We start from the raw sequence: 13,289 nt of genomic DNA, 5'->3' as shown, positions 1-13,289 counted from the left end.
CTAAAAATATATATACAAAAAATTAGCCGGGCATGGTGGCACATGCCTGTAGTCCCAGCTACTCGGGAGGCTGAGGCAGGAGGATCGCTGAGCCCCAGAGATTGAGGTTGCTGTGAGCCAGGCTGACGCCACGGCACTCACTCTAGCCTGGGCAACAAAGTGAGACTCTGTCTCAAAAAAAAAAAAAAAAAATAAGTAGTATGCTGGGCTAGTATTTGGTTTCGTATTTATTTATTTATTTATTTATTTATTTATTTATTTATTTATTTTGAGACAGAGTCTCGCTTTGTTGTCCAGGCTAGAGTGAGTGCCGTGGCGTCAGCCTAGCTCACAGCAACCTCAAACTCCTGGGCTCGAGCGATCCTTCTGCCTCAGCCTCCCGAGTAGCTGGGACTACAGGCATGAGCCACCATGCCCGGCTAATTTTTATATATATATATCAGTTGGCCAATTGATTTCTTTCTATTTATAGTAGAGACAGGGTCTCGCTCTTGCTCAGGCTGGTTTTGAACTCCTGACCTTGAGCAATCCGCCTGCCTCGGCCTCCCAAGAGCTAGGATTACAGGCGTGAGCCACCGCACCCGGCCCGTATTTATTTTTATTAGTAGTACAAAAATGACGAGATACTTATCTCTCTGCTTTAAATCAGCAGTGATATTTTTTCTCACACAGTCTTCTTTGTTTGGGCTAAACCTTGTTTGTGATGTCCTTTTGTTTCTCCTCCTCAGTGAATTTTGAATCCCATATACCAAGCATTGCCTGTTCTGTACCTCATTTGATAGACTTTTTGTAACTTTCTTGTCATTCCTTTCTGTTCCACTCCTCATAGTAGCTTCTGTATGTGAGAGCCTTTCCCCTCTCCATAACATTTTAATTATTGCTTTCTCTGTGCATGTATTTCATTTGTTCATTCTTTTGCATTCACTACTCTGGAGTAATTAATAGCAATGATCATATCTAATATTATTCATCACCTAATAGATCATTGTACTTTTGTAGATAAATATCATCATTAGGGTATTTGGGTTTTTAGATGTATAGTAGTTTCCTCTTATCTGTGCTTTCACTTTCCTGGGTTTCAGTTACATGTGGTCAACCCTGGTCCAAAAAATAAGTGAATATAGTACAATAAGATATATGGGGAGAGACAGAGAGAGAGAGAGAGAAAGAGAGCATCCACGTAACTTTTTAAATAATATATGGTTATAATTGTTCTATTTCATTATTAGTTATTGTTGATCTCTTACTGTGCCTAATTTATAAATTAAACTTTGTCATAGGTATGTATGTATAGGAAAAATCATAGTATATATAGGGTTCAGTACTATCCACAGTTTCAGACATCCACTGGGGGTCTTGGAACATATCCTCCATGGATAAGGGTGGACTACTGTATTACACATACCATTCTGACAATAAAATGGTTATGACTTTAGGATTTGAATTTCAGGTGACATTTATCTAAAACACACCTGCATGTTTGCATGCCCAGCACATTTATAGATTGTTAAATCTTGTAAAATACCTTTTCATTCACATCATCAACACTGTTTCTGCTTTTTATTTAATTGATATAATTGATATAATCCCTCTGGAAGGAAAATCATTAGTTGGGAGCAATATTAGTTCCCATATCTAGAAGGCAGGATAAAACACAATGTGCTATTGTAGAATCACACACAGAATCATAATGTGTGAATCTCCTTTGGGAGAATTCCTCACATGAGCCAGAGCTTCAGGGGTGCCACATTTCCATTATCTGTCAGTGATGGAACTGAACTGAATTTTTTTTTTTTTTCTTTCCATACCTAGTTCTGGGAGAATGAACTGAATTTTTTTTACCCACACCAGGTCTCTGTCACTTCACAGACTATTTATTTTTCTTTTCCTTTTCTAGAAGTTCCTCCCGATAGTTTAATTTGTAAAAATATTTTAAGAATTCACCCAGGTCAATGAATATGTTGGAAATTTAAATTTGGACACATAGTCTAGGTTTATAAAAAGGGATATGAAATGAGGGTCTCAGTAATCTAGGCCTTTGGGATCCTGGCATAACATGAAAAGAGAGACCTTTCTAGCTGGCAGAATCTCAGGTAAATTTATCTTTGTCATGCTAAATGATTTTATCCAAAAGGTTCCAGGGTCTGAGTGGCTCTCCTTCTAGCTCCAAAATACATGGTAGAATGGCTTAAGGATGGCTGTGAGAAAATAGTTGCAGCAAAGCCACTGTCAAAATGAAGTCCTCAGAAAAATTGTCATAAGCTGTTTAAACTGTCCTGTGCCACATCAATTGCTACAAATTTTATAAACAATTAATAGAAACACATTTTTTGGTATTTGGATTGCTTGACAAATGGCTTCTGGGAGTGGTGTTCAGGTCACCCCCATGTGAGCCTGTTTGCTGACTGTTTCTGGGTTCCCAGCTGGCCGAGGTATCCTTGGGGTGAATCCAACTGGTCACAGACTACCTACCAGGAAAGCTTCCTACTAAGCCTGTGTGGCCAGTTTCCTCAGCCAGATGGGAAACAGTCTGCAATTCAACACCTTCTGCTGGTTCATAAGGCAATCTGTCCTAGTTGGATGTTATCCAAAAGCGGGTCAGAAATCACCCAGACAAATACAAAATTCACTCATAGTGATGCAGGATAATAATAACCAGTCAATTTTGTATAGTTATTCAGCTGATCTGTGGCTCATCTGAGTCAACTGATTTTTTTTTCTATGTGTCCGAATGTTTACTGGCATGTAAAACAAAATTTTTTTTATTTCCTAGTGTTGACTAAAGTCTAGAATGTAAGAAAAAGACTTTGTAGGGAAAAAAAAGACTCATTAAGGAAAGCTGGTAAACAAGTTAATTGTGAAGGCAGAATAACACCATACTAATTTCACAGACTGAAAGATTAGTGGTCTTTGCACCTAGGCTTGCTGTCTATTTAGTGTTAGTTCACTCCGTGTATATAAAGATTTTCTGTCTTGTGCAGTTCATTATTTTGCTGTACATATGCTCCCCTTCCTAGTCTATAACAATTGCTATCACTTGATATTTTTTTATTGATGCTGGTTCTATTGAAATGAGTTGCTCCATGATAGACTAGTTCGCTTGATGTTCTACAATGTGCTGTGCTCTGTGAACACAGAAATGAGTGATTTGCAGGCTATCTGTGTCCCAGCAAACCAGGCTGCTTAGAATCACTCTTATATGAGTCCTTTGAACTACAAAGCATGAGAAGCATCTGTATATGGGGTTAGATACAGTTCGGATTTTTTCTCTGTGTATTTGTTTAATTGGGATCGCCAGATACAGGTGTCTGATGACAAAATACTTTATCCTGATTTACTCATAAAGGAGATGGATGAGTAAGACTTCTATTTCAGAATATCTTTTCACTGAGGGCTTTCAACCCACTTAGCTATAGATAAGTCACTAATCCTCACCACCTATCTAAGGCAGACTTGGGCACTTTGATTTCAAAAGAGAAGTATTAAGGCACAGAGATGAATGCATCATGTACAGGCCACCTAGCTGCCTTGTGATATTTACAGTTCACATTTTCAGCTCTGTGGGCCCTGAATTCTTGAATTTCTTACTCTCTGATTTTCACTGATCTTCATAATGTCCTTCTCCACAGAGAAAGCCACTGGCTGGCCTCACAGCTCTTCTATGCATATGCTTAAAACCCAAACCAAAGCAACAATAAACCCAAACCAGCCAAGCAAAAGCCAGATTATTTTCTGCACCAGCTAAGGCCATTGCCTCTTTTTAAAATTAACATGTTTATTTTGAAACAAAATCTACAGAGAAATGCATAACATCTGCATTTACAATTAAGTAAATGGTTGGGAAGTATTTCCTCTGTAACCATTCCCCCCAGCCCACATATTGCTAGCACCCAGAAGCTCCCTCCTTATATATTTTTGCAATTGTAACTATATCTAGTTTTTAACATCTAATTTTTTCTAACTTTACATATATAATCTTCTCATAGAAAATTTGGAAGATACAAAAAAAAAAAAAAAAGAAAAAAGAAAAAATAACTTCATAGTCCTGCCCTGCAGGCATAACTATAGTTAATGGTTTGGTGCGTTTTCTTCAGTTTTTTTTTCCCCCCTGTTAGTGTGAGAGCTGATTACATTGAATGGTAGCAATGATTGCTTTATGGGGTGGTTCTTGGATCTTGGGGTGAGTGAGTTGATTGGCCAGTGGACTGGGTTATATTTAGGAAAGAGGATTCAGAATGATGCCTCTTTATAGTTGGGAAGAGATAAATTGAAGGTGGGAATAAGTGACTTCTTTGATTGGATTAGGGCAGAGAACTTGAATATAGTTAGGTTTTAGGGTGTGTAGAAGGCTATGTTGCCTTTTAGTCTTAGGCTTTTGGATAACAGAGGTAGTGTGAAGTACTCTTAGTACTTCAGGAATAGCTTCCCATAATATTCAGATAAGGTTTTGAGCAGCAGTTGTGTTCTTTATTTTGGTTGATAGGGCTAATTATTCTGTTTGGAATATTCTTGACACAGCAAACTCACAATCTCTCTTTCTCATTTCATATTCATCTGTTAATTCTTCTATCTATCTATTCATCTATCCATCTATCTAATTTTTAAATTTTTTAGTAGGAAAGTCATATACAGGACACAAAATTAAAAAGGTACAAAGGTATGTATGATGAAAAGTGACTATTAATATTTGGATTAATTAATATCTGGATTAATTGATGAATATCTGATTAATAGTCAAATATAACATTCTGTTAATCAGTATTACAGTAGTAGGTCAGATGTTGCTATGCATTGAATTTTTAATATAGAAAATTATATAATGTTGATTTAATATTTATATCTCTGCTTTTAATTAATTTAGTCAATGCACTGGGCTGTCAAAAGTAAAAAAGACCTGATGCTGGAAGAACCTGACCAGATCCATGCTAACAAGTTTGAAAATGAGGAATGGAAAAAGCAAAGAGAAATAAAGAAAGAGGAGCTGACTTCAACCACAGAGAAAATGGAGCAAAAAGAAGAGCCCCTGGAGAAGTCAGTCTCCTCGCAAAATCCAGATTCTTCAAGTAAGTCATGCCATACAACTTTGCAGAATGGAAAGTTCTGAAATTAAAGAGCTGGTTTATATTGCATTTATTCTCAACCTTTTCCAATCTGCACAGTAGTGCCAAATTTATGGACTGGTTTAGCATCTTAAAAGATGTTTATTAATATTTAGCATTGACACAGAAACCAGAAGATGCATACATTTCTTTGCAAGGGAAACTTTGAGAGATTTCTGAGATTGTCTTTTGCTTTACTGAAATAACACTAGCTAACATGCATTGAATGTTTGCTACGCACAGGAACACTCTTTTTATATATTACTTTACATTTATTGTCTCATTTAATATTAATTTTACATATATGAATTCATTTAATCCTCACTATAAGCTTGTGAGGTTGGTATCAATATTATTCTCATTTATAGATGAGAAAACTGAAGCCCAGGGAGGCTGAGTAATTTGCTCAAGGGTATACAGCTTGTATGTGGCAGGGAAGGTGGCAGGGTCACCTTACAGCTTGTATGTGGCAGGGAAGGGGTCTGAACCAAAACAGTTTGGCTTCAGAGTTTGTGTTCTGAGCCATCGCACTATCCTGAGATGACATCTTATCTGTAAGTAGCTCTGTAGACATTCTGAATCATTTATAGATCCATTGAAACAGGGTAATATAGAAGTTCAACCGCTGGCTCCCAAGCTACGCTAGCTACCTGAGTTCTCATCCTGGCTATAGTACTTATTATCTTTATTACTTGGAAAAAGTTACTTGACTTCTTTAGACTTCAGCTTCCTCATACATAAAAGAGGGATTTTGTACTAGTACCTTCTCAGCTGGGCACTGTGGTGCATGACTATAGTTCCAGCTTCTTGCAGGGCTGAGGTGGGTGGATTGCTTTAGGCTAGAAGGTATAGTATGCTATGATCATGCCTATGAATAGCCACTGAACACCAGCCTGGGCAACATAGCGAGACTCTGTCTCTGAAACAAACAAAAAACACACCTTCTCATAGAGTCACCACGAAGATTATGGGGAGATCTATCCAAAATGCTTAGTACAGTGATTCCCCCATGGCAGGCCCTGGGTAAATGATAGCTGTTGTCATTTCTTTGTCTGTCTGCCCATCTCTCTAGCCATCCAACTGTGTTAATTTAGTTCAGGTGTGTTATATACACTCATTGTAACTGTCCTTCAAATTCTTATTTGTTGATTCTCAGGGTTGTGACATAGCACTCCATTAGGATTCAGCCTTTAAGAAGAAGATTCCATCAAACACTTGTATAAAAAAAGAAGATAATTAGATAGTTTGTGGTGGATTATAGTCTTTCTGGAAATAGTCACTTTGGATCTATGGGAAGAAGTTTACATGCTCTTTTCTTGCTGGGAATGAAGATTCTTAGAGTTTGATTCAGGTGTCCCTGCTGGTTACCCAAGAGATCTCTGTGGAGTCTGCACTTAGATTGCATCAGCCTGGTAATTGGACATGGTTATAATATAACAAACTGATCAAAGCAGAAGCCAAATTGTAGAAAAACTGTGTTTTAAGCAACCACATGAGTATAAACAACACCCCCACCCCCATGCAAACATGGACAAACCTGCAAATGTTTCTCCTTTCAGCCCTGGAATGTTCAGTTCTGTGCTCCCTGAACCCTTGGGGGTTCCCTTAGTCTTTCTGTTTCAGTCAGGTTCAGACCAAGTCTGAGTTTACCAGAACTGGGGGTGGGTGAGGGACACTTCAGAGACTCAAGCATGATGCTGAGGCCTCACTTGAGCTCTTTTCATAGGATTCTATGAAATTTTCTTTCTTTTTTTTTTTTTTTTTTTGAGACAGAGTCTCACTTTATTGCCCAGGCTAGAGTGAGTGCCGTAGCGTCAGTCTAGCTCACAGCAACCTCAAACTCCTGGGCTCAAGCAATCCTCCTGCCTCAGCCTCCCAAGTAGCTGGGACTACAGGCATGCGCCACCATGCCCGGCTAATTTTTTTTTTTTTTTTTTGTATATATATATTAGTTGGCCAATTAATTTCTTTCTATTTATAGTAGAGACGGGGTCTCACTCTTGCTCAGGCTGGTTTCGAACTCCTGACCTCGAGCAATCCGCCCGCCTCGGCCTCCCAGAGAGCTAGGATTACAGGCGTGAGCCACCGCGCCCGGCCTTTTTTTTTTTTTTGAGACAGAGTCTCGCTTTGTTGCCCAGGCTAGAGTGAGTGCCGTGGCGTCAGCCTAGCTCACAGCAACCTCAAACTCCTGGGCTCGAGTGATCCTTCTGCCTCAGCCTCCCGGGTAGCTGGGACTACAGGCATGAGCCACCATGCCCGGCTAATTTTTTATGTATATATCAGTTGGCCAATTAATTTCTTTCTATTTATAGTAGAGACGGGGTCTCGCTCTTGCTCAGGCTGGTTTTGAACTCCTGACCTCGAGCAATCCGCCCGCCTCGGCCTCCCAAGAGCTAGGATTACAGGCGTGAGCCACAGCGCCCGGCCAGAAATTTTCTTTCTTTCTTTTTACAAAATAGTTATTTAGATTTTGGAAAACAACCCACAAGTAATATGGGTTTGTTGTTAAAATATTCAAATAATCATATATAGACAATAACTCAATGTCTACCCCAGTCTCCTATCCTTCTCTGCTTCTACTTCCTGAAGTAACCGATGCAGATTCTCAGGTGCATTTCCCTCCACACTGTTCTCTATGCTAATACAAATGTATAAAAGTGTAGGTACATTATGAGAGCTTTAAAAATAAAGAATGGGGGCTGGGTTCATGCCTGTAATCCCAGCACTTTGGGTGGCCAAAGCAGAAAGATTGCTTGAGGCCAAGAGTTTGAGACCAGCCTGAACAAGAGTGAGACCCCATCTCTACAAAAAATAGAAAAATTAGCTGGGTGTGGTGGCACATGCCTATAGTTCCAGCTAGTCACGAGGCTGAGGCAGGAGGATCACAGGAGCCAAGGAGTTTGAGGTTGCTGTGAACTATGATGAGGCCACTATACTGCAGCCTGGGCAACAGAGTGAGACAATGCCCCCCCCTCCCGCCAAAAAGGGGGGAGATTATACTGTGCACGTGGCTCTGTGTTACCCAGTGGTTAAGAGAGCAGACCTGAGCCAGATCCCAGCTTTCATTTAATGAGTTGTGTGACCTTGGGCAAGCTGGTTAACCTCTCTGTGTCTGAGTTTTCTTTTCTTTTTCATTTATTTTGTTGCAGCATGTGTACAGCTAGTGTTATAGCTCTTGACCGGGGAAAGAACTGAGCGGCACATGAAGAGTTGGAGAACAGCCTTTATTCTTCCACAGCAGGCTCAGCACACCTAGTGTTATAGCTCTCGTCATGTCTTCCGATCTTCTGACTCTTCTGCCCCCACTTCCTTGTTCTCCTCCTGCTTTTATACCCTTGGTAGGGCTCAAAAAGCATCCAATCAACTATAAGCTTTAACATCCAATCAACATCAAGCTTTAACATCCAATCAACAACAAGCTTTAACATCCAATCAAAAACAGTGGGATTCAAGAATTACCCAATCAGGATCACACAAGCAGTGTGGCCGGAAGCAGGCAGCAGTGGGGCCCGGGCTGCTCTCTGCCACGGGGCCGCCCCAGCAGCGTGCCCTCCAACTGGTCATGTGCAGCGCTGGCCTGTGGAGATGCAGAGCTATAGGGAGGTGGCAAGCGGCCGTGTCCTGGCGCCCGACATTTTCTGCATCAATTTATTTAGACAGGGTTTATTTAGACAGATCCTCCTTCCTTGGCCTCCCAAAGTGTTGGGATTACAGGTGTGAGCAATTGTGCCTGGTCCATCTTTACTATTTTTAAGTGTGCAGTTCAGTGGGAATAAATGGTCAAAATATTAGTATCTACTTTGCAACATTTTTTTTGAGGCGTAAATAACTTAATACATATAAAATATTTAGACCAGTGCCAGGTACATGGTAAACAGTAAGCACTTTTTTAGTGTTAGCTTTTATTATTATGGAACTTTTCCTTAGAGCCTTACATTCAGAATGAATTCATTCTTTTAAACAGCTGATAATATTCCACAGTGTAGATATATATGTGTGTGTGTGTATATATATATATCTTAGTATGTCAAAGTCAAATAAAAATATAGGGATGAATCTTTATGCAAAATATTTTATTTGGGAAAATATACAAAAACAGAATTGCAGTTTAGGGTATACACACAGACCGGGATGGTCTTTGGTATGTCCAAAGAACAAAGAGCAGGTTGGGGTTTTATTAGAAAGAAAAGTACTGTGTATTGTTTTAAAAGAAAACTTTCTGGCACTAGTGAAGTTTTTGGGAGCCGGTAAGCTCTGACTGGTGAGTGACGGCAGCAGGGAAAGCTAGCCTTAAAGGCCCAGCAGTTCCAGCTCATTTCAGCAGCAATTAGGTAAAACTGGTCTTAAGGATATAGCAGTCATTTTGGCAGCTGGCTTGAGATGTAATCCCTGGGCAGGTGCTTGTGTCCTGAGTGCTTTGCTTTTCCTCCCCTGGGTTTCTCGACACTAACCTAGTCGGGTATGACAAGATAACTCCAATTCATGTAATCAGTTTTCACACAAAATTAACTCAGAACAAATTGTGATGCCACTTTTGATGTCCTCATGTTGTGAAGTAGGTGCTCTTACTGTGTTTTAAGAAGAAAGTGGAGGGGGTTGCAGGAGGGAGGATCATTGTTCTGAGAAGCTGTAGTTGAATTTTTTTACCAGTATTTTCCTCATGCTATTTAAGAGATTATTGGCTCTTCTTAGTAGTGCCTTAAAGCTGGAGTTTGATATATCAAAGTGCAGTTGCATGATTATTTATAATTTCATTTTACTGCAGTGTAAACTTTTATAGCATCCAGTATTTAAGACATATTATTCATGTCAACTTTACCAAGCCCTGAGTGGCTTCTTATTATATATTACTCTTCAGCATATTTGTTAATTTCCTCAAGCAGTGCTTGATATTCACTTTGGAGTTCGCCTTTGATGTCTCTTCTGTGATGAATAGCTGCTAAATAGTCCCTATCACATTCTGACTCTTCATGGCAACTGGTAAAATATGGAGCACAGCATCTGAAAACTGGTGTGCAAGACAATCTCTTTTTACTTTCTTTCTGTTTAAATATGCAACAAATGTGACTTCTGATAGATACAATTCTAGAACCAAATAGTTTTGTGTAACATCCTGGAGTTAAAAAAAAAACAAACAAACTCAAATATAGCCGATGCTATTGGTGTGCTGCCATATCCCTGGGCACCTACCTTCCCAGGCATTGCCAATTCTATGACCTCTACCACAAATATTGGGACTGCCAGAGGGCTTTCTCTGGCAATGGAGCTTGCTTGGCAGCAAACGAGCAGGCAGTACGTGCCAGGGAATAAACGCCCTTTGGATGCAGTCATCAGACAATAATGAATGGGAATGGGAGGCTAAATTCCCCAGCTGCTTCACCCCTCAAATGGGATAACTCTGAGAGATTTATATATTGTCTCCCAGGGTTCCCCAGTGCGATCAAGCACCAGTCGCTCATGGTGGTAAATTGTTTGATAATGTACCTTTTGTAGATTTGGTTCCCTTTCTCATTCCTCCACCAGAGCCTCCTGGGATCACCTCCTAAATTAGCCACTTTGTTTCACATTCTTGTCTGGGTGTCTATTTCTTGGGGAACCCAAAGTGGAAACTACATCTTTTTAAAACTCTTAAAACTGACATTTACTATAGAAATGTGAGAAAATATGGTCAAACAAAAAAGAAGAAAATACAATATTTTGGTATATTTTCATTTATGTTAGTATACCTAAAACTAATAGTATCCTATTGTATATATTTTGTGAGTAAGTTTTAATTATGGGCGATTTCCTTCTTGCTTTCCCCCCACATGGATATTCACCAGATTTGTTTTCTCTGATAATGCCTTAAAAAGTGCAAACAAATTTCTATTTTCCTAAGATAACCCTGTCAACTATTCTGTGTATATTTTTCCTGGCTAGATATTTAGGTATTATTTTAAAATATCAATGAAAGCATACTTTATATATTATTCTGTAACTTGTCTTCTCATTAGCAATGTTATAAATATTTTAAAAAGACACAAAGAATACTTGTTTATTGCAGAAACATAAGAAAGTACAGATAAACCAAAAAAAGAGTATAAAAAATGAAAATCAGGCCGGGCGCTGTGGCTCACGCCTGTAATCCTAGCTCTTGGGAGGCCGAGGCGGGCGGATTGCTCAAGGTCAGGAGTTCAAAACCAGCCTGAGCAAGAGCGAGACCCCGTCTCTACTATAAATAGAAAGAAATTAATTGGCCAACTGATATATATATAAAAAATTAGCCGGGCATGGTGGCGCATGCCTGTAGTCCCAGCTACCCGGGAGGCTGAGGCAGAAGGATCACTCGAGCCCAGGAGTTTGAGGTTGCTGTGAGCTAGGACGCCACGGCACTCACTCTAGCCTGGGCAACAAAGCGAGACTCTGTCTCAAAAAAAAAAAAAAAAAAAAAAAAAATGAAAATCACACCTATTTCAACTAGCTAGGGATACATGTTGTTAACATTTTGGTGTACTTCCTTTTAGACTTTTAAAATTTTTCACATCAATATGTAAATAATGAATTTAGGAATGAGATCATACTGTATAAACTATTTCCTGTCACCTAGCAATATGCTATGAGCATTTTTCCATGACAGTAAATATCAAAAGACTGTTAATGACTATATTAAAACCTTTTAACCAGCCTTCTTTTGCTGAAGATTTAGATTGTTTATTGATTTTTAAAAAACATTTATAAATGGTATCTTCATAAACATCTTTATAGTTAAATCATTGGACACATCCATTATTATTTCCTTAGGATAAATTCTAGAAGTGGAATTATTGGGTCAGAGGTTCATACATTTTAACAAGTTTGATAAATATCGAGTTCTTCACTAGAAGAGTTTTGCTAATTTACACTTCTAGTAAAGAAGGAAAATGACCTTTTTTCTTTAATTTTCAATAATGTTGTTTATTATGATTTAAAAAAGTCTTATTATGGAGGAATTCAATTATAGTACTTGTATTTCCAGTGATCCTTTACCATGAGCTTTCACTCTTTGAAAGGTTTTTTGAAAGCTGTTTTCAGTTTCTTTGCAGATGAATTATCATGACTCATACCACTGCAGGCATCTATAAATTTCCTTTTATTATGAAGCATTTAACTATGTGAGGTCTTCTCATCCATATATATTGTGATTCCTGTTCATAAGAATACCAAAGTCTGCTTAAATGAATCAGTTTCTGTAGGATATTAATAATTCATATCTCATATTTTACTTATTGCAGTGAAATCTTATCCCCAAGCTGTTTTATTATAATAAGGCTGACTTTTATTTTCCTACCTCTGATTTTAAATATTTCTTTTCTCTCTGTTAAAGGTTTTTCAGATGTGAACTGTTGGCATCTTCGTTTCCGCTGGTCTGGGGATGCTCCTTCGGATCTCCTGAGGAAGTTCAGAAACTATGAAATATGAAATGTCCCTGCTCCATAAAAGAGGGAGAGCAGGAGTGTCCCCTGCACTGCCAACACACAGTCTTTGTTCATATCTTAAAAATGTCATGTTTATATGTCGTGCTTGTGAATTGCTGAGTGTACTGATTGATTTTTCCATCCTTGAACCAGTTCTCTTGTTTTTCAAATGAGAAAATATTCAGAAGACTGGCTTCTTTCAACATTTGAATAGATTAAGCCTCTTAGATCCAGAGTAGACTGTATTATATGCTTTTTCCTGTTATTGCTATTTATAAAAATCCATATAAAAATCAATCTCTGCACAGTGTATTTAAATGTTGCATTGATAGACTGTGGTCTCTATTAGTGCTGGATGTACGGAAAGACGTTTTCTGACTCTTGACTTAAAATGAAATGTGAAATTACTTGTGTAAACCACATAGAATGAAATAAATAATTTCCCCAAAATCCATAAATGAATTTATAATTCAACTATATTTTTAAAATAATTTGAATAGACATTTCTACTTTAATAATTGTGAATTTAAAAGGCTATGATTTATTTGAGGAAATGATATGGTTTTAAAGGTTTCTTGTGTATAAGCAAGTGATCAATTTATAAATGATGTTCTAACTATGAAAATGACCTGTTAATAACCTGTAAATAACCTCTTTAGTTTGGAATTCTTTTGGGCTCAAGCAACCCTGCCTCAGCCTCCCAAGTAGCTGGGACTACAGGTGCACATCATTGCTCCCAGCTAGGTTGGAATTCTCG

At 38.5% G+C, this 13,289-nt stretch overlaps 1 protein-coding gene across 1 annotated transcript in view; it reads left to right on the top strand.

The window, feature by feature from the left end:
- Positions 1-12,990, top strand: part of DNAJC12 (DnaJ heat shock protein family (Hsp40) member C12) — a 34,078-nt gene extending 21,088 nt beyond the window's left edge. Inside the window, exons 4-5 of the mRNA XM_012762714.2 lie at positions 4,862-5,063; positions 12,442-12,990. Coding sequence (XP_012618168.2) covers positions 4,862-5,063; positions 12,442-12,536 — 297 coding nt within the window. The 3' untranslated portion in view covers positions 12,537-12,990. The remainder of the gene's footprint in view (positions 1-4,861; positions 5,064-12,441) is intronic.
- Positions 12,991-13,289: the final 299 nt, after the last annotated feature.

This window comes from Microcebus murinus, chromosome 14, assembly GCF_040939455.1.
Source record: "Microcebus murinus isolate Inina chromosome 14, M.murinus_Inina_mat1.0, whole genome shotgun sequence".
In the NCBI taxonomy this organism is placed as follows: domain Eukaryota; kingdom Metazoa; phylum Chordata; class Mammalia; order Primates; family Cheirogaleidae; genus Microcebus; species Microcebus murinus.
The sequence above is the reverse complement of the archived record's forward strand: the minus strand, read 5'-3'. Positions and strand labels throughout refer to the sequence as shown.